Below are 26105 nucleotides of genomic sequence, written 5' to 3'. Positions count from 1 at the left end.
AGTGATCAGTGAGTGGGCGTCAGAGTCCGTGTGAGTGGTAGCTCCTTCTCCCCATGTTATGGGACCCTAAGGACTACATCTGATCAGGGGGTCTAGGTCCTTGGCTGATGCATCAGTCTCTGCAGTCTGTAGCCCCCACCGCACCCCACCCCCCGCCCAGATTTCTTGGCTCTGTTAGTCTCCTTATGGAGCTCCTGTCCTCTTCTGGTCTTTCCATCCCCCAACTCTTTCATAAGACTCCCTGCGCTGCACCCCGAAGTGTGGCTGTGAGGAGTCCCACTCTTAACTTTACACTGACCAAGAGGAATTTGCTGAAGATCCCACCTGTCTTGAGTTTCTAGTTTAACCAGCCCATCCTCAGTGAGGCAGGCAAGGTCTTCTGTGAAGACAGCATCAGGTTTAGGGCTCTGTGCTCACAGTTTGCAGCGAAATAAATAAAGACCATCGCTCTTTTGTTGGTCTTTTGTGGTTCAGATGATAGAAACACGTACAGGCAAACAGCAGGCGCCTTTGCATGCAGGCTGGCTGAGTGTGTTACTCACTTCCCATTTTTGTGTGTTTATTTAACATATTTCATTAAGGAGCCTGATGAAGTCCTGGATCTGGGGGATCCTGGGGGTTACTTGTCTTTTCCCTCGGATGTGTGTACCCCATCTGGTTTATTTAGCGTTACTTTCGTAAGCAGAACTGACATGTTTATTGTTTCTTAGAAGCATTACAGTCTGTATTAAGTAGAAAATCTCATGACACCCTCTCAACAAGGTAGGTAGACAGTGGCCTCAGAAGTCAGCAGGAGACCATTTCTAAGTCATGTGATCCCAATGGTTTTAAAAAAATAAGTTGATGGATTTTTCCCCTGCTCATTTCCCATCCCCTGCCATTACCCCTCTCTTCCTTCCTCACAAGAGAAACCACCTGCTAGTGTCTTTGGTTGACGTAAAGCTATTGATAAATGTCTGCTGCGACCCTCACATGCTAATAGCTCTCTGGTGTTGTTTTACTGTCTAAAGCCCCCTGGTGGACCATAGGCTGTACAAAAGGGTGAGTGTAGCTGCCTGCTAGCCAGTCTCTCCTTATCTTCATTTTCAATATTTTGCTTTTTGCTTGCTTGCATGGGGCTGCAGCGTAGGTATGCCAGTAAGTCACATCCATTCTGAATGAAAAGTAAAATAAAATAAAAACTAACCCCGACTACTAACACTGCTGTTTGATGCATCAGAAGAGCAGTCACCTACAGGAGATGGGCGTGTGCATGAGGAAGTGAGGGAGGGGCTTCTGACTGCCCAGCTCAGACCAGGCCAGAGGCCCTCCTTCCACACAGGCCTTCCTGCTAACATGAGGCTGCGTTACAGGAAAACAGTCAGCAAGTGGATTAGTAATTACAACACTTTGCCACATCAAATTTCCTCAGAATTTGTCACAATTTCCTAGGGGGAAAAAAAGCTCATTAGAAAGTGCTAGGCTTAAAAAAAACAAACTAATCACTTATTTACAGCTACTGTAACCCTGCACCCTGCCCAGAGCGTCAGTTTCTTTGTGCTGTGAGGTAAGTCACGGTACAAAGCTGCCCCTGCAGAGCCTACCTAGGACATTGAGCATACAACAGAAGGCATGCTGGGTGTGCAGCAATGAATGTAACCCATAATAAGAACATGTCAAGTATCCTGAGCCTAGAGATTGCACGCTACAGTTGGGAGTAGCTGTTCCAAAAACATTTGCTTTTTAAAGGCATTGACTTCACTATGGAGTCAGGGGACACTGCCAGTGTTGCCCAGGTCTGAGAGGAGGCCCCTAGTTTGTAGGTGTGCCCTGCACACAAAAGCATGCATGAGTGCAGCTGAAAAACATTGTAAGTCACAGTAAAGGACAATGTCAGAAAACAGCAAAAGCTAGGACAAGAACTCAGCAACACAGGGCTTGAATTTGGATTAACTTTGGTAACTTTTTCCTATATAACATTTTGAGAGGAAATTAATTCAGTATAATGTGGTTATCTCTGCCAACCTCTAAGGCTGCTGCCACGTCGACTTGATGATATGACAGTGAGTTTTTATAAATTTTTCCTAAGTAGTGACTTAGGTGAAGAACAGTTGTGGCTGCTTGAAAACCAGGAATAAAACAACCGTGAGTCGTTGCTGGAGGAGAAACTTGGAAGCAAACCCAGAAAGAGCTGTGCTGGTAACTTCAGCCGCCCTAGTCCTCAGTGCTAGACAGGTGCTGCCATGCAGCGTGTGGAGGCCCCGCCTCAGCCCCTGCATACACAGGTGACACCACTTTTCATTAGAAACAACAGCGACCCCTCCCAGAAGACAGTGCATGCCCTAGCACTCAGTTTAAACTCAGTGGTAGTATCTTGCATGCTAAACACAGTCTGTAGAGCCTGCTCAAGAGAACTGACATCTTATTAGAAGTGGTTGCTTACGCACTTTTGAAGCTTGTGAGTTTCTGGTATGTCAATAAGGATGCTTGTCAAGAGCACATTTCCTAAAGGTGATTTACTTCAGTGCTGAAGAGTCCCTACTCTCCTTCTCTAGTGCCTGCTGCATTCCGCCATGAACTCTTAAGACTCCCACTCATGCATGGGAAGCTGGGATTCCATAACATGCCTCACGCCTCATGAAGTCAGCGGGGAGCTTGAGGGAGAGGAGCCGAGAGGGTTGCAGGTTCCTTCGGGGATGGGAATGGCTTGGCTATGCTCTGTGCAGTTGCCAGCAAGGTCTCCTCTCCCTCTCTCCTCCTCAGGGACTCGCCATGGCACCCCCGCCCCTTGGTCATCCCCAAGTTGAACTTCTTGGGAGCTGAGCATCCCCTCAGGTGTTCAGCCCTGGGATGGCGTGTCAAAGAGAATAACACGCTTACTTTGTTAATTTATAAAGTACACAAAACCAGCTAAGAAGTTTATATGTTGAAAAGTAATTGAAAATGTACAGTTACATTTTGTGCTGCAGTGTGAGACATGCTGTTGGCCAAACTCGTAGGTCCGAAACAGAAGGACCTCCACAAAGGTAGGCGCCACCGCCAGCAGACTTAGGACCCCATAGCTCGGCCCACACACAGGATCCCGGCTTCAGGGTGATCCAGAGCCACCAACTGTGTCTTCCTGTTTTCAGCCTCTCTGTGGAAGGCTGGGGAAGGACACCAGTATGCCGTGTGTGCGGTTCATTTGTATCCTGCCTTTCACGCAGGCCTCACTCCTGATCAGCACGTGGTTTGGAGCCTTCGTTTCTTTCTTTCTTCTCAAGCACATTAGTTTTCTGTTAAGGGGAGAATGTTTATTGTCCAGCATTTATTTAAATGAATTATTACTTACTTCCATTCACGTGATTAGCATATGGTTTCTTAGAATCTCCCAAAGGTGTATAGGGAAGTATGCTTTCCTCATGGACTTCTGGCATGCCTCATGTGGTGGTTCCGGTTTCCCAGCAGAACCACTGAGATCCATGTTAATGTACTAGCAAGTCACCGAGTCACACAGCAACTTGGCCTCAAGGTGTTGAGATATGATTGGCTGAAAATGCATGCAAACACAAAGCAGTGTCTCTTTCCAGATATAAAATGGTTCTGCCTTCTGTCTTGAGGACAGTCCTTCTGTGCCCCTCATAAACGAGGGAGGCTATTCTCCCTGTTTCCTGGACAGGTGTCTCCTTTTTCTGTATGAGGTAATAGAGAGGGCTTTAGGAAGCTCATAGTCATGGAGGGTCCTTATAAATATTTATTTATTTATTCATTTATTTTTGGAATTAACTGGCTTACAGCTCATGTTTAATAAAGGTGGGTGTGGCTCTCCTACCAAAATAAAAGAATCTTTGTTAGAGGAAGAAGAGATAGCATGTTCAGTCATAAATGTTCAAACCACAGGTATTTTTCTCTGTGTTTGAGAACTGGGTTCTCACTTTTCGAGAAGTGACCAAGCATTTTGGTGAATGGTAGCCTCCGCCAAGCAGCTTGGCCTTCCAGGGTAGCCCTGTGAACTGTCTGCAGCAGGCCGTTACAGGCTCTGGAGGTGACCAATCAGCACTGGCTCTGCTGTGCCCTTTTATCCAAGGGACCATTTTCTGACCCTACCTGAGACAGTACTGTTATAGCAAGGTCAGCAGTCGTCAAGGGCCAGCAGATGTGTTAGCCACACCTTTAGTTAAATATGGCATGAGGCTTGGATCCCAGGTGGGCCCCTGTATCCAGGAAGTCATAAATGAATGCAGACTGTGTAGTGGAGAACGAGTCACGAATCCCTAAGTAATTATGTCTCACTTGCCTCTTTTAGGAAATGAATGTTTTTGGAACGCAGTGGTGTGTGTTAAACTGCAGACAACATGCTCTCTGTCATTCTTACTGGGCCTCTCTGTCTTTTTTATTTTGCAATCCAAATGAAATTTCTGGAATATGGCAAGATCTCTCTTTTCCTAAATTCCCCACAAGCTGTTGCAGCCCTGAGAGCAGCAGGTAACTAACCGGAAGCAGCGTCAGGCTGCCCTGGGGTTTTTGGCGGCCAGCACTGCGAGGCCCTGCCTGCTGAAAGCATTTCTCTGGCTGAGCGTCACCCAGTAGATGTAACGAAGCGGCTTTGCCTGACGCTTTTCCCATGAAGCCATTGTTCACTAGAGTTCCTGAAGCAGGCCTCTCATTTATTCATTGATGGAGTCAACCCTGTGAGCTTCTGCCAGCTTTCAGGGCTGTCGCGTACATGTCACTCCAGTCCATTATAATGCAGCTTTCTTTCCATTTGTGGTTGAGACTGCCATGGTAGCTCACTGTGAATTATCTGCAGCCTAGAATGCTCTGGAAAATTGTCTGGTAATTTGAATGGTCATGATTCAAAGGCTTGCTGTCCTGATTCCTGTACCTCCAAGCTAGTCAAGTACCTTTCAAATACTGACAGGAGAGTCAGAAATACGGCTGGTGAGGTGGCTCAGTGGTTAAGAGCTTGCTCTTCTTGCAGAAACTCAAAGTCTGGTTCACCTACAATTCCAGGGTAGAGTGTCTGCAGTGTTGTGAATGGACCCCACACAGACACATATACATAATTAAAAATAGAAAGAGAGGTGCTCTGTTTAGCTCTCCTTAGAGGAAGCAATGCCTAGTGTGTATAAAAACCATAGCTCTGTCCAGTTTTTGTCTGTTCTATTTCATCGAAGATTATTTTGCCTGTCTTCTCTGTAAAGGGATTCAGAAACAAGTACAATTCATAGACGATAGATGATAGATAGATAGATAGATAGACAGACAGACAGATAGATAGGATAGACAGACAGACAGATAGATTGGGTAGCTAGGTAACCTGGGTAGGTAGGTAACCTGGGCATTTCTAGGTTCATTTTTCCTTAGTCCTATGAGCCTCACATTTGTAATTCTTTAAGGAAACCCAAACTTCAGCAATCCTTAGCTGCTGTGAAACGTAGCCAGGTCAGCTGAGCACCTGTGCTCTCTGCGGTGCGGCTCGCAACAACAAGCCCTGGATTCTTAAGTAGGAATCCAACTCCAAGCATTCAGATACAGCTTCCTGAGGTTCCAGTGCTGAAGGTGTCGGTAGCCCAGGCGATACCAAGCGGGATAGTTCATACAAGTGATTTTGTTTTGAGTAAAATAAGAATGAATTATTCTTTCCACTGGATTTTTCTGTTTCTGTCATGTGAACACACTTATAAGATGAACTTGTAATGGATGCATAGGAAAATACCTTAAGAACTTTTTTAGAGCCAGGGAGATGCCTCTGAGGGTACAGGTGCTTGCTGCATTATTTGGAGTTTGAGCCTCAGAATTTATGATAGAGAAAGAAAATGGACTGCTGAAAGCTGTCCCCTGGCCTGGATGTGTGCATGTACCTTCACACACACACACACACACACACACACAAATATAAAAATCTTAAAGAATGCCAAATAGGCTTGGTAGTTAATATAAAAGCTCGTATGTAGTTAATGGAGAACACAAAAGCAAAGAAGAAGCCTTGGAGGTGATGGTTAAACTTACAGAGCTTTCTTGTTGATAAAGCTGTGTTTTAAATAAGCTTTTTAGAGATTATATCTGTGAATTATAAGGCAAAACCAACTTTGGGAGGGGTTGTTTTTAGGTTTTTTATTTTTACTTATTTATTTTTTGGTTGTTCATTGGCTGGTTGTTTTTTGGTTTTTGGACACAGGGTTTCTCTGTGTGGCCCTGGCTGTCCTGGACTCGCTTTGTAGACCAAGCTTTCCTTGAACTCACAGAGATCCTCCTGCCTCTGCCTCCCCAAGTGCTGAGACTACAGGTGTGTCCTACCAAACCCTGGCAAAATCAATTTTTAAAAACTCTTTGAAATATTCATTTGAAGTAAATTTCTTAGAATTTGTTAAAAAATTCTGGTACTCCTGGTATGGTTCCAAATCAACTTAGAGGCACAACCTTTCTTGGAGGTAGTCTAACTTAAATGCCTGATTTTATCTGCCTTGTGTTTGACTTAAAGGAATATGTGTACACCTGTTTCATCCTTATCTATTCAAGGACTGTGAAGCCAGCCCCTTTTGTGATTCAGTAGGTCAGATAGCACTTGTCTGTCTCTTGCTGTCTCAGTGAGTCAGTGTCCACAGGGCTTGTGTGTCTTATGTTGTAGGCTATCTTCTTGGATTACAGACACATTCTTCATGTGTTTCAGGGTCCCAGGATTGTGTTAGAGCAGGTGCTTTTTTGAGGGTGTTTCCCCCATGACACTGTAATTAAATTCAATATAGTGCTTCATGGAGGATGGTATCTTAGAATGGAGGAAATAGAATCATCATCAGTTTCATTCACACTATGGAAATTTATTTTTCCTATTAAGGTTCTTCAGAAAAAAAAACCAATACAGTAGGAATTTTAAAAACTGTCAGAAGCAGTAGAGTGGGGCAGAAAGGCTTTGAGGTCAGTCAGACCTGGGCGCGAGCTGCTGCTCTGTCATCTATCAGCTGCACACGTGGGGGCAGTTGCTGAATTCCTATGAATCTTACATTTTGCATTTATAAATTAGACAGGGCTGGATTTTAGTCACAGGTACTCAGTAGTCTTCAGTGATGCTGGGATATGATGAGCCTATCCCCACCCCCTTTTCTCTAGTTCCTCCTCTGACTTTTGTTTAAAGAAAAGTTATGTGGCATTTCATCCTTTCAATGTGATTTATAATTCCAGAATAGTGTTTTAACTCCATGATGAAATTAATGTAGCTGGAAATTGGAATGTTCACATTTTTCCAAGGTAGACTTTCCCTGTGTGTGTGTAGACATACCCCTTTCCTTAACTTAGTAGTCTGTGATGACATCATTTCATAATTAATTCAGCATTCATTATGTAGTAAGTTAAACCCTTCTGGAAACTTAGTTGACATTTTAATTAGTTCTGGAACAAGTAGGTAGTAGAGGCAGGGGTAATGACAGAAGCCCCTGTGACCAGTTAACTAGATGAATAGTGTTGACTTATGCCTATCCTGACCAACTGGCTACAGAGTCTTTGGTATGAAGTTGCCTAAAACATTTCACTCTCCTTTTTATTTCACCTCAGTGATGAGCTTAATATGTGTAAAGCATTCTGATGGTTCTAGAAAGATAAAGGTCTTTATGGTGATGCTTCAGATTCCGAGTTCACACGTCTTGAAACTCTAGAAGTCTCAGCAGCAGTGCTGTGAATGAGTTCTGTGCCAGTGCACAAACAACACATGGTATTTGACATAGCATGCACATCTTGCAGGACTTTGGCAGATGGGTCTGCGTGAGCACAGACACTGCATGTCTGGAAGTGAGGTTGGCATCCGTGCATGCCTTGCATTGTTCCAGCCAAAAGAGATGTTAGTCTAGATGCTGCATGTTTAAAAATTGAACACAGACCTATGGCATGTTTCAGTTTTTAAGAAGCCATTTATCAAGTATGCATGTCCAAATTAGGGGCCTATAATCATATACTATTCTGTACTGCAACATGATGCCACACTCCTGGACCTAATTCACTGTGCTATCATTATTAAATGCATATTAAGCCAGGCACATGCCTTTGCTCTCAGCACTTGGGAGGCAGAGGCAGCTGGATTGATGCGTTCAAGGCCAGCCTGGTCTACAGAGTGAGTTCCAGAACGGCCAGGGTTACATAGATAAACCCTGTCTCAAAACAAAAACAAACAAACAAAAAACATTAAATGTAGCTTTAAGAAAGAAGGACTGGACAATTTGGGAGATATACTGCCATTTGCAGATAAGCTGTGCTAAGCTGGGCTTGGTGCATGCAATGTTAGGTAAGCGAGTCAATAGCAATTTAATATGAACGATAAAGCTTTTCTTCCAAAAGAGCAACTCTTTTCTCTCTGAAGAGATCACAATGTTTTTTTACGCTACTAAGAAATGATTATATTTTAAGGTTGTAAATATAATAGTTCTTAAATTGCTCAGAATGTTTTCCTTCTAGCCATTTCCAACCTGTGTAATCCAGCAATACTTTGTTTGGGCTTCCCCGCCCTCCACCCCCGGAATGTTCCTATTTGCCTGAGTTTTATTAAGTATATTTAGAAAATACTAGTGTTCGTCTTGAATAACTTCTAATGGCCTGGAATATCTTAAAATACATTTGACTGACTTCTGAATAATCCCACTGCCAATCTAATGTTTCCATGTTCTGTCACTAGGGCAGTGTAGGAATGTCCTCAGAAACTCGTTTCTGTCTAGCTAACCCTTCCTCTCAGGCCGACTTCTGGGAAGCAGATGTCACTCTGGCATATAGCATTTGCAGACTGCCTGACTCAGCAAGCCCCGCCTTGCACGTGGCCATTCTGCCATCAATACACTTGCCGTTGTCAGCGCAGAGGGACGGCCTCAAAGCCTACAACACTTCCCTCACACCTCTCTCATTGGGTACCACATTTTTAAAGGCAAAGTCTTATATTTAAAAATGTAGATTGGGGGGGCTGGAGAGATGGCTCAGTGGTTAAGAGCACCATCTGCTCTTCCAGAGGTCCTGAGATCAATTCCCCAGCAACCAACCACAGGGTGGCTCACAGCCATCTATCATGAGACCTGGTGCCCTCTGCTGGCCTACAGGTGCACATGCAGGCAGAGCACTATGTATGTAATAAATAAATCTTTTTTTTTTTTTAATGTAGATGGGAGCAGCAATTTATAAATTGCTGGTATGAGCTTTCCGTGACTGCTATGATCAGTCTCACTTAAATTTGTTTACTCTAGTATTTCTGATAAGCAAAACCAAGTCCCTTTTTAGTATGGATCCTACTGCTGCCCATTCAAGACCTCTAAGAAGGAACACGAACTTTACAGTTAGTTTGAAATGGGAGGAAACCAAGAATTATGAAGATCCCAGACTTGGCACTATCAGGGAGTGTGGAAGAGGAGCTCGGCGCAGGTTGTAGACCCAGGTTTAAGGAAGCCAGCGTCTGGAGTCGATGAGTAAAATGACTCAGTCTACTCTGAACCAAATCAGCGTGTGTGCCAGTTCCCTAGCTTACATCCCATGGAATTGTGGGGTGTTCATAGCAGCCCGTCAGACAGTGGAAGAAGTCCTTCAAATGATCCAAGCTGTGAGTGTCACTCTTGATTCAGTGACAGCAAATTAGCTTTGCTCTATTCTTGGAGCACCCCCATGTAAATTTTTACATGTTTTAACGTAGGGTCACATCTTCACTTTGAATATTCTCCCAACTTCACAAGTTTTCTTGTTGTCAGTCTTCAAAAGGGGCTTGTCTGGGCTTCTCATTTTGGGGGTGACAGCCCCCTCCTTTATTTGGTCACAGTTTCACTCTGTAGTTATCACCTGGTATTGTGTTTTGTTTCTCTTCCAGAGTGAAAGAATTGAAAAAGGCCAAGGAACTTGAAGACATACAGCAGCATCCCTTAGCAATGTGACATTGCTTCTCAGACTGTTTTCATTTCTGTTTTTAGCAGAGACATGTAACAACAACAAACATTCGCGTGCACACAAACACACACACATGCATACACACACACATACACACAAACACACACACACACACACAATCCCTCTGCAGTTTTGGGGAGTCAGCTGCAGGATTTTAACAAGAATGTTTTGGTCATTGCATTTGCACTTTCATGGACAACTTTTAATTTGATCAGCAAGACATCTTGGAGCTCAATCTTCTGTTGGATCACAGGAAACAAGACACCAGGAGGAACTGGAAGGGCTTCCTCATCTTAGGAAGAAGCCACTTTCCTTGTCATTAGGGCTGTATTCAAACATCGTGTGGAACTGTACAAATATTTATACCAAAAATATAGATAAGAACAGGTGGGGCGACGCTAGCAACACAAGGAACGCTGTGCCTGCACCTGCGGTTACTTCCAAGAAGCTGACTCTTTGGTTCTCAGTGGGGGCTTAGATCACCATGTCATTATCCAGTCTGTGTGTCTTCATTTCCTTCACTGTTTTGTTTTGGAGTTTTGTTTCTGTTTTGTTTTTGTTTTCTTTCTTTCTTTCTTTCTTTCTTTCTTTCTTTCTTTCTTTCTTTCTTTCTTTCCCGTATGTTCATTTGTTTATATCTCTACAGCACACTTAATGCAACTTTTAAAATCTGCAGGTTTTTAATGTCTTGTGAAAATTTGCAGAGGGGCAGGTGTGTGGTAAACGGGTAATGCACGGGAAATGATGAGAAACAGCTTACAGAATTTACATTTATTTTCTTGTCCCCACCACCTCCAAGAACCTGCGAGGCTAGTGATCACCTCGTCCCTTTTCTCATGTTCAGCACTTTAATTTGTTTGCCTTACTTTCACTTGCAATGAGAATTACTTAAGAATTGGTAAAGCATGTAGCCTTTTTTTAGTAACCTTGGAAGCCGTAGTAATTCCAAGGACTCATAAACCTTGCCTGGACATTTGCCACCTAACCGACCAGTGTGGTGCTGCATTCTGGCCAGTAAATTCCATGTTTTGGCTCTATCTCATCCAAATGGAGTGGTTTCTGTGTACATATAAAAGGTAGAAATGAAAAGTGAGAAAATATTTGAAAGGGGTTATATTAATTGCTAAATATTTTATTCACAAAGGTCAATAACATGGCAAGATGAAATTATTTGTATAGTTTTGTCTGAATGAGCGAGAACAATGTGGATGTATTGTTTGTATATATTGTATATATTAAAACAAAGATGTGCATGAAATCAAGAAAAAGAACAAAAGCAAAGCATTAGTGGCTATGGTCTGTAAAATGAAACAAAAAAAAAACTTTATTTCACTATAAGAGTACTTTATTTTAAATGTTCTGTAGAAGAACATTTTGCTAAAGCATGACTAACCTGCAAAAAATAAAAAAAGAGCTACTGTATTTAGACTTAGGGAAAAAGGCAGAGTAGCATTACTTAAAAAAAAAAAAAAAGGATATGTTTACATTTAATTTTGGCTACCAGGAGTTTATTTTATTTTATTTAAAAAAATTTTTTTGCCAAAGGTGCCAAGTAATGTGAATGCTAATATTGCTTAAGAAAATTAAGTTACTTTTGCAAAATAGATAATCATAAGATGAACCCTTACAGAACTTAACACCATCCACTCACACCAACAAGATCATCAGAAGGATCAAAACTTCACAAAAATAGTATGAAATAGGAAAAAACATTTTCATATCTCCGATGAAAATTTTAAAAATGAATAAAAACTGCTCACACACGAAATAATGAAAGTGAACAGCTATGACGACGGGTGACAGGGATGTGTGGTTATAGTCCTTTCCATGTAATGAGGAGCCAAAGAAATCTGATGCTTTTACATTTAAACTACTGACGTTAAACAGAGAGAACCAATTTTGCATTTGCTAATGCCAGTTTAAAATTCCCAGGTTAAGTGTGAGAATTGGTTGGTATGAGATTTTCTTTTTAAAAAAACAAAAACAAAAACATGGTTCTGGCTGCCAACTGTGAGTTAAAACTCAAGGCTTGTTGTGAAGCCTAAAAATATTCACAAATAAGCTTTAAACTGGTGTCTTCAGAAGGACAGTAGAAACAAAAAGATTGTGGTAAAAATAAAAACTGGGGTCAGTGCTCTTGGTGCCTTTTCTATAATTGTACTTGTTTTTTAATTACTTCCTTTCACTGCCAACCTCAAATTACTGTACAGTATACGTCTTTCTGCTTGTGATCAGCTTGGACAACAGTGACAGCCCCACAACTAGTAGCCACCTGTACATTTGTAAGCTGACCTGACCCAATTTTGTTTTTACATGTGTGGGTTACGTTGCAGCTGTTGCAATCCTTGCCACCTCCACCCCCCATATCTATTATTTTACACAGTTTGACCTGTCTGAGGACACTGAGTAATTTACAAAAACACCCTTGTATTCATAACAGGGAATAGAATGTGAAGTCAGATCCTTTAGAATATCCTATATTAATACTGATTTGGGTACATTTACTCCATTGCTTATGGCTCAGATAATTGATCATTTGACCAGAGTAATGACCTCAGTGGATTTGCTTCAACCCTCACATGTATTTTTTTAAATGTTTCACATGCCACATTATTAGCTGAATAAGTTAGAAAATTCTGGAAGATAGAGACTTACATAGGATTAGGAAGTTACTATGGAGGGGATAGAAGTAGGGTCAAAACCTACCAGTACAACTGTGAATTCTAGGTGAGGTCGAAGTGTACTTCCACGGAAACAAAACATTTCTGACCACTTTTTTTTTTTATTATGACTCTTAATTTTGATATATAAGGTGATAGGTAGGTGCAGCTTTCTTGGATAATCTGAATTCCCAAGTGCCAGGAGTAGGATTTCATTATAAAATTAATAGCTAATCTTATTCTGTCTCCTGAAGGTTTAATTGCTATCCTTCTTACCCACTCAGAATCAGCTGTACTGTGTGAGTGAAATAAAGACGTTAAGACGAACCCCTTTCTGGCTGCACGGTCGCTTATGGCAGTTCCACACAGTAGTTGGCGCCCAATGGGGGGTCCCTGAGACTTGCATGTAAACCTAGTCTAGATGTCTTCTTTTTTGTAAGTTTTATTTTTGTAATTGTGCATGTAAAGCATCATTGAGTCAATGGATCTGTTGAAGAACTCAGCTGCTGGAAACCATGCAAAATGTTTTGAATTGCCCTTAAAATATGGAAAATGTTTTCTGAATGCTTTATATTCTTTCTGCTGTAAATTAAAAACGAAGAAAATTTCCCCATATTATCTGTGTTTTGCTTTAACCTGGCCTGAAATCCAAGGTGCTGAGGTTGAGTTCATAGCTAGAACTGGAAGCATTTTTGTCTTACACGCGTAGTGTTTTCCCACCCAGTGTCTCCAAGCCACTTTCCAAAAGCACTTTCTTTCTCCACACATAGCTTGGTTTCTCAACACATCATCATTTATTTTAAGTGCAATTACTTGAAAGATGGATCTCAAATCTAATTTTACTTTTCTCGGGTAGCCCAGGGTATACCCTTAAATTCCCCACTTAAGCCAAGAGTTACCTTGAACTTCTTACTCTTTTACCTACAGCTTTCAACTGTTGAGAGATTATGGGTGTGCCGACAGGCTGGGTCTTATGTGGTTCTAGGGATCAGACCAAGGACAGCATGTTAGATAAGCAATCTGCCAACTAAGCAGTTGTGTGTGGGGGTTCTGTTTGTTTTTTAAGACCCTTCCCAGCTTACCTCACTATGGCCTCCCTTCTAGGTATTTTTCATCATTGTTCCAGACCTCTTTACCGCAGAGCCCCACTTCTCTCCCTAGGAGTACCTCACTTCTAATCTACCTCAGAACTAGGACCACAGTTTTACCTCGGAATCTCCCAATGGAGTCCTTAGTACTTTCTAGAGCCCGCTGCATTTAAATGCCACTGTCTTGCTTTGTCTTCACTCTCAAGTCCAACCCCACACTCTCCAGTTTGTCTGTGCTGGGTATTTCCACGTACACTGACCCAAAATGTTCTTTCTAGCCACTGCTCAACTCGGTGCCCACTTATGTGGCACTCTCTTGTTTGCAGTACACACTAAGGTTTTGGAATTACCATGTTGAAGTGGAAGATAGTGTTTTTCACTTAGGAATCCACCAACTGACCTTATTTGCTCCGTTTAAGTGACTATTGGAATACTTTACAATGTATACTACTCACCCCATTTGACCAAAAGTAGAGTGCCTCCTCTGCTAGGGCCAGGGAATTACGGAAACGAAGAAACGTCGAGGTTTCCCTCAGGCAATGACAAATACTGGTCATCACTAATAACATGAGAGGGGACTTATCCCAAACTCTGTGATCAAGACTCCAAATGGACCTCCTATTGCCTCTTAGCAACTTTGTCAGAGATGGACGTTGGTTGTCTCCCCAGGACCACTAGATCACTCCGGAACGTTAGGCACGTCCGCTGTTTCTAACACTGTCACCACTCAGAGACAACGTATGCGGGCTCAAAGTAAATGTAAAAACGTACCGGTTCTCACTCTAAACTGCCTTTCCAGGGCTAGACACAGGGCAGCGGCGACACTTCCGGAAGCTGTGGCTAGTCCGTGGCGTCGAAGAGCACAGCCCAAAGGCGCAGGCGCCTCGCTATAGCTCCGCCCACCTGTCCTCCGAGAACGCCTGCCCATTCGTCAGCGCGGGTGCTACGTAAGCGCCAAGCTCTTGGCCCCTCCCACTCTGGTCATCCGGGAGGTTACAGCCCGGGTGTTGAGCCGGGGCCTGGCTCCAGTCCCGCCCACTTCCGGCACGCCCTCGGCGGCTGGGAGCGGCTGGCCGGTTCCGGTCCGGCCCCTGCTCGTGACGTCACCGCGGCCCCGCCCATCTCCGCAGCCTCGGTTGCTAGCTGCTCAAGTCCTCCGACCGTCAGCCTTTCGCCGCCGCTGCTGCCGCCGCCGCCGCCAAAATGTGAGTGACGCGCTGCGAGGCGAGGCGGGGCGGGGCGGGGCGGGGCGGGCTCCGGGGGGCGTGGGGGGCGGCAGCCCACTCCTGGGACCCTCGTCAGGCGTGGTGGCCGCTGCTCGGGACCCGGACTCGGGTGGAGGCCTCGCGGGCCTACGCGCCGCGCCCCGGGCCTGAGGTGGGCGGTGGCCCCGCGGTGCACTCTGCCCTTAAACGAGTCGTGGCGCCGCCGCGACGTCCCCGAGTGCCCGGCGGGAGGGCGGGCGGGCGGACGACGGGGGCCACCGACTCTCTGAGGAAGCGGCCGCCACGCCCCGTGGCTCCTTCCTGGGGGTTCCCCAGAGGGGCGGGGGTGGGGCGCGGCCGGGAGCGCTCGCGCTCGCGCGGCGGAGACCCGGACCTGGCCAGGTGCTCGAGGCCCGGGCGGTGGTGGTCGAGGACCAGCGACTTGGCGTTCCTCGGCGAGCTGCGGCGCTGCCAGCGTAGCTTGGCCCCGGCTTTCACTTCCCGTTTTTGAGCAAAAACACTCTCAGTTCTAAAATTGGTTCCTAGTGGTAACGGTCAGCAGCAGGACTCAGAGTTGACGCCTGGTCAGCCAGCTGCATGCTCGTCCTAAGTTTGAAAAAGAGGAGAATGAATGGTGGTCATATCCTCTTCAAAAGAGAGGAAAAAACAAAACAAAACACTTCCAGGCCATGGCCCTTACCTGTTTGGCTCTCAGGCCCCGAATCCTGTGAGCCAGCCATCCGAAGTGTCTGCTGGTGGACACAGTGCAGACTTAAAAGAACTGTTGAATCAACAGTAGGGTGGCTGGTGTGTAGCAAAGGCACGTGTTGGGTGATGTCTTAGATACAGAGAACAGTTGAATGGAGGCCTTCAAAGCCACCGTACGTGAGGAAAGTGAGGGTGAGTGAAAACAAAGCATTCAGCGACCCTATGGAGGATGCATGGCTTTCCAACACAGCTGCTTCAGTTCACCTTCCCATTATTATAGACCCTTCTAGACACTTGGAATGTCCTTCTCCGTGTTGGCTACTTGCCACAACAAAACGATCAGGAGAATACTGGGTGCCTTTAAACTTTGTGTGTCTTAAAGCAAGTTAAAAAACAAAACAAAACAAAAAACAAAACCCTGCACTTTATTGACAGAAAGCAGATCCTATGAAACATCGCTTCAGACTTCGGTCACTGTTAAGTGATGAAGTCTTGTGAACTACTGAAGGAGTATAAAAACGCGCTCGTGCCCCCATTTCTTACTGCAGGACTTGCCTTCCCTGTGTCAGGCTTGCTGTCACTCAAGCTTCCAAGCCGGGTGTCTGCACCTGGCGTCCCACTGCAGAAGCACTAGTATCACTTGTTTGCCTGACCACGTGCATTGGGAATCATAGTGCACTCATACTTGTGCCTTTATACCTTTCAGGTCCACAGCTGTGCCTTCAAGTTCAAGTGCTGCTGCTGCTGGCAGCAATCGAAGACTCCAGCAGACACAAAATCAAGTAGATGAGGTACTGCTCTATATTTTAAAATGTGAATTTTAAACAAACATGGGAGTTCTCTATAATGTTGTTTGGAAAAGGTCATTGGAGCTGGAAAGATGGCTCAGGGGTTAAGAACACTTGACCGAGGATCCGAGCTGGGTTTCAAGCATTCTCATTTGGGCCACTCAACTGCCTGTAATTTGGGCCTCCAAGAGCGCCTGCATGCATCTGCACATACCCGCACACGCATGTAATTTTTTTTAATGTTAGGAAAAAACCTATCGTCAGTGTGTGAGCATAAATTTTGACTATATCAGAAGTGTTACCTTTCTAGATGTCTATGTGTAGGGGCACAGTGAAGCTACTGTAAGAAAGTCAGACCAGTATTTCCATATTCTTTTCTTTTTAATTCATTTTTATTTTATGTATATGAATATGTTGCCTGAATGTTCTAAAAGCCATATTCTAAGTACAAAGCAGAGTCTTCCTGGTTTCATTCTTATTTTTCTATTATCAAATCACATACCTCAAACTCTAGCACCTCTTCTTGAAAGTATGTCCCCAGAGCCACTCTATAGCTCAGGATAGTTAGATTATTCAAGCCAGGAACAAGTCTTTCTGATTTATTTTTTGTTTGTTTCCAGATGTCATGTGTCTTATAGCCATGTTTACTGATTACCAAGTGTGGCAGGTCTTTGTAGGGTTCCTCTGACAGTTGCAGAAGGACACACCGAAGGCAAACTTGCTGTAGCCCAGGTCTCTTGGCAATGCTTGAGCTCTGTGGAACCGTGCGTTTCCTGGAACACTCTCTGTAGACCAGTCTAGCCTTGAACCCACAGATACCAGGCTGCCTTTGCCTCCATCACCACCAAGCACAATCTTTCTGCTTTTAGCTGTCCTAAAACTAGTTGTCTTAGGTAGTGTTTTTAAGTCATACAGTAAGATTTTAATATGATGATTTCTTTATGAATTTAATTCTTAGGCTTTTGTACCAATTCTGTCGCTTTAAAAACTCAAATTGTGTGCTCGCTTCCGTAGCACATATATTAAAATTGAAATGATACAGAGAAAATTAGCATGGCCCCTGCACAAGGATGACACGCAAATTCGTGAAAAACTCAAATTGTATTCTTTGTTAGAAATTAAGCGCGTTTTAAAAAGAGTCAAGATTCTGTTCTTTGAGGTGAAGTTTCTATAACATAAAATTAAACATTTTAAAAGTCTGTCATTCAGCATATAGTATATTTAGTATATTCACTGAGTTGCACAACCATCACCTTTTTCTTCTTCCAGAACTCTCTTGTCAATACTGAGAAGCACCCTGCCCTCATTTCATAATCACTCACTCTTCCCTCTTTCTCCTGGTTGCCTGGTAACCTGTAATCTGCTTTGTTTATTTGCGTTTGCCTGTTCTAGGTATAGCATATTCCAGGATAATGTCAGGCTTCTCTCACCTTAGTATGCATCCATGTTTATCCAGGCTGTAGTCTCTGCTGCCACCTTGTTCTCTCTTTTGGCCAAGATGTAGTTCATGATCTGTATAAAGCCGGATCTTTAACTGTGTCTTCATTTCTGTTTCATTTGGGTATGAACATGCGGGTGTCATTTCTGGTTCATATCCTAACTCCACAGCAGTTTACTCTGGTATCCTACGCTAGCGTATCTCCCGGCAGCAGTGTCCAGGGCCCCTGGTGCTCAGAGTGTGCGGCTGCAGCGCTCCTAGCAAGCAGGAGGTGGTACCTCCTTATGAGCTTGAATTAGTTGTTGTCTTTCTGTTGTTAACATGTAAGGCTCTTTTATGTATTCTTCACAGTTAGCATTATCAGATAGGCAGTTCATAAGTATTTCCATCCTCTGGGTTGGTTGAGTTTTATGTTCTTCATAGTATACTTTCATTTTCAGCTTGCTAGTTAATTTTCAAAAGGATACTAAGACCAGCAAATGGAGAAAGAATATTCTTTTCAACAAATATTGCTGACATAACTAAATAGCCATAAGGAAAGAATAAAGTTGGATTCCTGTTCCATTTCCTATACAAAAAGAAACTGAAAATAGACTAGTGAGCACCAGGTGATAGTGGCACACTCCTTTAATCCCAGCACTCGGGAGGCAGAGGCAGACAGATTGATGTGAGTTCAAGGCCAGCCTGGTCTACGAGAGTTCCAGGACAGCGAAGGCTACACAGAGAAACCCAGTGAGCTGAATTTAAGAGCTAAGATTATAAAAACTATTAGAAGAAAAAAAGTAAAGCTTCACAGCTTGTTTAAGATTTCTGTTGCTAGGACACATGACCAAATGCAAGTTGGAGCAGAAAAGGGTTATTTCATCCTACAGTCCATCGTCCCGGGAAGTCAAGGCAGAAAGTGGTGGTGCAGAGGTTACCTAGGAATGCTGTTTACTGGCTTGTTCCCCATGGCTTACTTGACCTGCTTCCTTATGCCATCTGGAACCACTTTCCCAGGCCTATACCAGGACTTAGGTTCCATCCCCAAACACCAAAATCAATGAATCAGCAAAAACCCAGTTCAATTGGCCATAAATGTGAAAGCAGATTTCTGGGTTCCAGTTCTTTCACACTGGTCTTCATCTGCCCTTCCATCACTATCACGGTTTTTATTACTCTAGCTTTGTGGTGAGTTTGAAATGACCATTGTAACTCTTTCTTTTAGTATTGATTTGCTTATTCTCAGTTCTTCTTTGAACTTACATATGAAAAAAAAAAAAGCCATTAGAGTGAGTATTACATGCCAGGAGGTCACTTTGGGAGTACTGCCATCTCCGCAGTATTAAGTCTTCCAAGTGTCTTTCCTCTTACTAAGACTTTAATTCTTATAATGCTTGTACTTGCCACCCTGCCCACCCGCTTCCCTGCCCCCTCCCCCCCCCCTTGTGTGTGCGCGCGCGTGCGTGTGGGGGGGAGGGAAGAGGTAAAGGTAATTTTCTTGGAATTGGTTCTTTTCCACCTTGTTAAGGTTTTGTTTCTGCTATACTATGCTAAGAAATCCAGGCTAACAGGCCTGTGACCATCTGGGTGATTCTCCTGTGTGCACCTCTCATTTTGCCTTAAGAGTGTAGGGATTACTGATGGGCACAGATCTGGCTCGAAAAATAATTGGTGGTGGGAACACGCAGCACATGTACCACATGCAGAGGCAGAGCACAGCTCTGCAGGAGTCAGTTTTCCTTTATAACCATGTGGGTCCCAGGTCATTGGCCTTGACAACAGGCCCTTTACCTCTGGGTCATCTCACCAGCCTCCTTCAAGGGTTTTCTGGAGACTTCTTCCATGTGGTTATAGATGGTGGTGCTCTTGCTTCCCCACGAGGATGCCTTTCCTCCCTTGGTTAGTGCCCTGAGCAGGACTGCAGTGTAGTGTTGAGCAGCCAGAAGAGGGAGCGCCCTGTCATTCTCTGTTTCAAAGCGTAGGCGGAAGTTGAGTCTCTCACCGTGGTGTGTGATATTAGTGTGGGTTTCCCTGAAGTGTCTGTTATCGAAGCTCCCTTCTATCCCTGGTTTGCCAAGAGGTTTATTACAGAGGCCTGGGCCTCATTTTTAAGTGAAAGCTTAGCTCCAGTGAATGAAGTCCTGGCCTGGGAAACATGACGAGTGCTCACAGAGTTCATGTAGAGTTTGGTTCTTCCTCTCCTTTTTGTGTGACTGTGGCCATGTCCCTCTAGGTGGTCGACATCATGAGAGTCAATGTGGATAAGGTGTTAGAGAGAGACCAGAAGCTCTCGGAGCTGGATGACCGTGCAGACGCGCTGCAGGCAGGTGCTTCTCAGTTTGAAACAAGTGCTGCCAAATTGAAGAGAAAGTATTGGTGGAAGAACTGCAAGGTAATGCTTTCTTGACAGACCTTCGCTCCAGACCCCTCTCTATTCCCAGAGTGTTGCGGATGCCACAGTGTTGGGCTCTGTGACTCTGGGTAGTGGGTGGAATCTGGGCCAACCGTGGGTCTACATCCTTTTCCACGCTCACAACGAGCAATCTAACCTCATGTGGCTCAAGTTAGAAGACACGCAGAATCAGCCTGCCAAGCCAGTCCTGGACAGGCACCTCTGCCCAGGGACCTGAAGACACCTGTGTAAGGAGTGCTGGCTCTGATGCTCAGTTTGCCCACCATTCTGGTAATGGCTGCAGTTTCTAAGGTTAAATGCTAAGAAGTCCCGTCTTGTTCAACAAAAGAGGAGAGAACAGCATACAAAGATGGTGCATGGCAGACTTAGAAGACAGTTAGAAAACGAGAGTCTGATCAGATCTCAGATACTTCCTGTCGTGCTTTGTGTAGAAAGGACAGTCTGAGGTACACGAGACAAGTGAAAATGTGGGCCACAGAGGGTTGGAGCAAACTTTTGAAAGCCTATAGCTAAATTTCAGGCCTTAAAATTAAATTTAGACTTTAGAAATGATAAATTGTTTCACACTGTAGCTGTTGCATCAGGCACTGTCCGTGTGTTTCTGTGATAGTAAATGGACCTGTCTTATTGCAGATGTGGGCAATAGGGATCAGTGTCCTGGTGATTGTTGTCATCATCATCATTGGTGAGTTGCCCCATGTCCGTGGATGTTTGCCTGGGCAGAAGCAAAAAGCTGGTTCATTCCAAGGTTTAAATACCTTTTTATTTTTCCATTCAAATATTTTGAGCAGTTGAGGGCGTTTGGGGATGGTAGTGTTGAGGGAAGTTTGAGACAGCATGTAGAGGCCTTGAACTTGTGATGTTTCTGCCTCAGCCTCTCAAGTGCAAGGGTTATAGGCATGTGCCACCATACTAAGCCTAAATATTTGAATTTTTATAATTAAAGTCTAGTGGGTTTTTGGTTTTGTTTTGGTTTTTGGTTTTTAAAGACAGGGTTTCTCTGTGTAATAGCCCTGGCTGTCCTGGATTGCAGACCAGGCTGGCCTCAAACTCAGAGATCCACCTGCCTCTGCCTCCTGAGTGCTGGATTATAGGCATGTGACAGCTAAGTCTGGTGTTTTGTATATGTGGATGGGTATATACATACAGTAATCCTTTGAGAATAGGGAATCTCATTCCTATTGTCTGGTCAATTTTTCTCTCCTATGCAGTTTTAGTCTGTGTTTCCTTTTGTGGAGTGTGGGGATTAGCTGAGGCCACCTATCCATCCCAGCTCGACACCCTTGTGGTAGAGGTTCTGTGGCTTTGGGCAAGCAGTTGAGGATGTCTAGACCTCAGTGTCCTCGTGAATAAAATGAAGATAGTAATGATTGTCCACCTTGTGATGGTAGGACAAGTCTGGTTACTACATAAAAAAGTACCTGGCATAGAACAGAAATAGTAATTAAATAATGTGTACAGATACATAGCTATTACCACCATTCTTGTGGCTGTATATTAGACAAACCCATTGCTATTTTCAGTCCAATTTATGGGAATTTCTTAGCAAAGCATGTCTTTCTTTGTTAATTCCATGTTAGTGGGTATTTCTTTATCTCTTTTGACTTCAGCCTCCCCCAGAGCCCTATAGGATGCAGAGAAGCTATTAGTAGAAAATTAGCCCTAACAATTTCTTCTTGTCCTTATCTAGACAGTAGAAATCCCTATCGAGTGTCTATGCAGAAAGACTAAACTACCCTTTTCACTGTTTCTAAATCTTCCCTGCTTCTTAGTGTGGTGTGTCTCTTAATGAAGAACCAGCGAAACTGAAGCCCACTATTCAGGACGGTCTTCAAGACTTTCTCCTTAGAACCTGCTGTGTTATCCAGCTTACCTACTGTTTTTTTCAAGTGATTATTTTTGTTATTTTTCATACAGTATAGTGCCTAGAAAGTGTGCCTTTGTTAATATACACCTCAAACTGGAGGTGTGAACTACCCTTGCCCACATTTTGCACAGTGCCTTTACAGACTTACAGACTGGGAAAGAGGACTCCTGCTGTTCCAGAGTGCTGAAATCTAGATGGATGTTGTCACTGATGACTCGTGGTGAATTCCAGGAAGGGGATTTTGTTCAAGTCAGCTCTCCCCACATCTGACATCATCTTCAAAACCACATTCTAGGCCTGTGGGTAATTAGATTCCCAACTTGCACCTTCCGAGAAGAACACTACTGCCTAACACAAACCAGGGACAATAACAGGTGTGCCTCATTTTGATAACTAGACTCCTTTTCATCAGGAAGACCCTCCTTTTTATAAGCACTACTGACTCCTGCTGTGTTTAAGAAGCTGGTGAAGAGCCCGTGCTCATACGTTAGGTGTGAAGATGTTTACTTTCTTGTCCTTGTGTTGTATCACTTCTAAAATAGTATTTTAATCAGAAATAACCCTTTAAAATGTTTTATAGAACTATGACCAAAGTTTCTATTTTGCCAAAAGTTAGATACAAATAAAATTTCAATAAGTTTGCCCTTAATAGATAAGTTCAAATAAGTGCCAAATGTAACCCAAGGTGCCCTTCAAGAAAAAGTGTTGATACTGTGTGAGCCTTCACCATTTTGACAGTCCTTCCTGTGAAGTGCTGTAGATAATGCTACTCATTCTGACTTGGTTTCTTTCATAGAGCTGTAGAGGCGAGCTCAAGTCACACCTTGGCTTGACCAGGTGAACTAGGCTGTGGCCTCTAGTGTGTTGTGGGCTGCAGCTCCACAGCCTCACATAGGCATCAGTCTGCACAGATGGAGCTCTGGAAGACTGTTTACTGCTTTTACTCATCCCCTGTATTATGGGCACTGGGCATTGCTAGAGGACAGCTAGCCTGAGACGCCTGCTGCTTTTATGATGTAGCCATTCCATTGCCATCTGAGACACTTCATGTGTGTATGAGAACTTCCATCAAGGTGTGGTTCAAAGATGGGAGTTCAGGCATGGATGGAAATGAGGAAGCAGTGAAGGAGAAGCATGGCTTTACTGCTTGCCTGTGGCAGTGCCATTTGAAGGTCCTGAAATTTGTGTTTATGTGCAAAGCAGCATCAGTTAAGATGTCATAGAATCTGGTTCTAGTTTTTCTCTGTTTCTCTGATGTTACTGAAACAGTACAAATGTTGAAGACAGGCCTTGCAGCATGCCCACTGTGGGAAAGCCGCATCAGCCAGGGCCTCTGTCCTGCTCTGACTCCACAACCTCGGTGCTCTCTCCTCCATACTCCATCCCGTGGAATTCACTGGCTCCTGCCTTAACACAGTAATACCTCGCTTGTCTGTGCATTTAGCTGGGAACTTTCCCACTATGGTGACCTGAATAAAGTTGTTTATTGACATGATCTTGTCTCATGTTTCTTAGAGTGGGGTGGATACGCCTGATCCATGTCCTAAAACCTCTGCCCCTTGCTGCTCCCTGCCTCTCCCTTACAAACTACATTTTCTTTCTTACCCATTCCCGCTGGGGGCAAGTTCCAGTGAATAGCTGTAGATCTATCTCACCTGTGCTAAGGTTCTCTAGAGGAACAGAACTAATGAGTATATATTAAAAGAGGCTTTCTTAGCCAGGTGTGGTGTCCCAGTACTCGGGAGGCAGAGGCAGGTGGATCCCTGTGAGTTTGAGGCCACCCTGGTCTACAAAGTGAGTCCAGGACAGCCAGGGATATAAACAGAGAAACCCTTTTTCGAAGAGAAAGAAAAAAAAAAAAGCTTTATTAGACTGGCCTATGAGGCACGGTGTGCCTCACACTGAAGAGGCTGGGAACCTGGTGGCTACTTTGTGCATAATAAGGCTGAGTGCTTCCGCAGTCCCAGTCTGCACTGTAGGCCGGAGGACTCCTGGAAACCGCTAGTCTTCAGCCCATGTTGAAGCCCAAAGAAGTTGAGTTCTGCTACACCAGGGTAGATTAATTTCACTGTGAGTGAAGGCTTGCTGCCTTCTGTCTTCTTTATTTGTGCTGCCACCAAAAGTTACTGCCTACGTTTAGGGTAGGTCTTCCTCACATCACATAGTTGGAGTGAGAAATCCACCAGGAATACCCGGCAGGTTGCCTTTTAGTTGATTCCAGACCCAATGAAGTTGACAACTGGAATTAACCATCGCATACCTTAAAGAGTGCTTTTCAATGCAAAACAAGTCAGAAGCTGGCTTGCAGTTACCAGTCAGGATTTAGCCCTTGGGTTTCTTAATATGGTCCTCTTTGATCTGCAGAGCTGGCCCTGGGACACCACACAGCCACCAAGCAGATAGATGAGAGGTGTTACAAATGTGTGGGCCCCCCCCCCATCCATATTAGCCTTCTTTGAATATACTTCCCCTCTTTCCTCCACCCTTACAATGTAATATGGACCAGGTAGGTTTTTTTAAATTAACCCCAAAGTAGGGGTTGGTTGGTTTTGGGCTTTTGTTTTTGTTTTTTGTTTGTTTTTTATTTTTTGAGATAGGGTCTCTCTGTGTAGCCTTGGCTGTCCTGGACTCACTTTGTAGACCAGATTGACATCGAACTCACAGTGATGCGCCCTGCCTCTGCCTCCCAAGTGCTAGGATTAAAGGCATGTGCCACCACACCCGGCTTATCTCAGGCTTTCTTAACTTTGAGGAGTCACTCGTGTTGTGTGTTGAGTATGAGAGGGTTTTGTCCTGTCCTCAATACACTAGTCCCTGCCCAGGTGTGCACTCAGTAGTTGTGTAGAGTGATGCTTCTTGAAGAAAAGCTTGGGAGTAGAGTGATCCAGTGTGGAGAAAGACTTTGAAAATTAGGTGATTTGTCCGACACATACTGTGGAGAACTGCCCTCTGGCCCCTTCCCCTTTGACCTGAACACCTTTCATTCATCCAACAAATAGTGTTTGTTTGTTTGTTTGTTTTAGATTTTATTATTTAGGTGTTCTGTGTATGTCTGGATTTGTGCATATGCACGTGTGTGCAGGTGCCTTTGTCAATGAGGCCATTGGACGCCCGAAAGCTGCAATTGCAAGCACTTTGTAAGGAGGCAGCTGGTAGAGGGTGCTTGGGAACCACCCAACGGAAAGGATGCAGTAGGGCTCCACTCTTACCTACTGTGCCATCTCTCCATCCCCTGCAGAGTGTAGTTTCGACGTACCCAGGCAGCAGAAGGCTGGAGCCAGTCCTCTGTCTTTAATTTCTGAAGAGTACAGATAGTTATGTAAAATGAGCGCCTCCCAGCTGTTTCCTCGAAAACGGAGCATGGTTTACATGTTTATCTTCTTCCTGTTGCCAGATAAATCTGTAACTAGAGGGCAATCAGGTAAGTTATCTTGGACCATTAAACTTCAATTTCTGAAAATTCGGTTGGATTCTACCTGGGTTCATTTACCTATATTGGCGGGCGGAAGGAGACAGCAAGTTTAGGAAAGATTAAAACAATTGGAACCCAAGAAGATCCTTCACCCCAAAGTACTGCGTCCCTGGGCACTACCAGGATTACCCCAGGCAGCCGCCCCAAAGGTCTGTGGGTCCAGAGGTGCCACGGGTTCCACTCAACTGTCGGCCGTGCTGGCCCCGCCCCTGGATCCGCCCTCTCGTGACTGACAGCCCCAAGGCCCCGCCCCTGGGAAGCAGAGCAGTAGACTTGCGCGGCCTGGCCCTTGTGTCCTCCAGGCCACTCCACTTGGCTGGGATTGGCCAAGAGCCGCCCTCGCCCGACCCGCGCGTTATGTAAGGTACTCTGAGGCCTTTGCACCCGCCCACCCGCCCACGGTTATGTAACCCCGCCGTGCCCGAGCTGGACTCCGCCCCCTGACCAATGGGAGCTTGCATAGCCGGCCGCAAGCCACCAATCGCGCGGCGTGGGGGGCGGGGCCGGAGCGCGTGGCGCGCAGGGAGGCGGGACCGGCGGCAGCTCTGCACGCGGCTGGCCTCGAGACTCGCCGGCCCGCGTGTAGGCGAGGCTCTGCGGGGCGGTGGGAGGCGGCGAGC

The 26105-nt window shown here is 44.7% G+C and overlaps 2 protein-coding genes and 1 long non-coding RNA gene across 14 annotated transcripts in view; 2 read left to right on the top strand and 1 right to left on the bottom strand.

Annotated features, from left to right (window-relative positions):
• Positions 1–13139, top strand: part of CAMTA1 (calmodulin binding transcription activator 1) — an 838283-nt gene extending 825144 nt beyond the window's left edge. For 4 of the 12 annotated variants that reach the window (XM_084784667.1, XM_084784672.1, XM_084784666.1 and 1 more), the window contains 3 exons: positions 1011–1041; positions 4265–4443; positions 9788–13139. In XM_084784667.1, the coding sequence (XP_084640793.1) occupies positions 1011–1041; positions 4265–4443; positions 9788–9851 (274 nt within the window). In that variant the 3' untranslated portion in view covers positions 9852–13139. The remainder of the gene's footprint in view (positions 1–1010; positions 1042–4264; positions 4444–9787) is intronic. The other 8 variants (XM_084784662.1, XM_084784673.1, XM_084784670.1 and 5 more) reach the window with 2 other exon arrangements.
• A 1568-nt stretch (positions 13140–14707) lies between these two features.
• VAMP3 (vesicle associated membrane protein 3) lies at positions 14708–23508 on the top strand. The gene is made up of 5 exons (XM_084784679.1): positions 14708–14817; positions 16232–16316; positions 19967–20125; positions 20780–20831; positions 21919–23508. Coding segments are annotated over exons 1-5 (315 nt in total). The 5' UTR covers positions 14708–14815; the 3' UTR covers positions 21936–23508.
• Positions 22677–26024, bottom strand: LOC311598993. The gene is made up of 3 exons (XR_014779746.1): positions 25504–26024; positions 25223–25419; positions 22677–24385 (listed from the first exon to the last, which is right to left on the bottom strand). It is a non-coding gene; the product is annotated as an uncharacterized lncRNA (long non-coding RNA).
• Between the last annotated feature and the right edge of the window lie 81 nt (positions 26025–26105).

This window comes from Acomys minous (assembly GCF_964271855.1).
Source record: "Acomys minous genome assembly, chromosome: 6".
In the NCBI taxonomy this organism is placed as follows: Eukaryota; Metazoa; Chordata; class Mammalia; order Rodentia; family Muridae; genus Acomys; species Acomys minous.
Note: the sequence above shows the minus strand (reverse complement) of the source record. Positions and strands in the feature narration are given on the sequence as shown.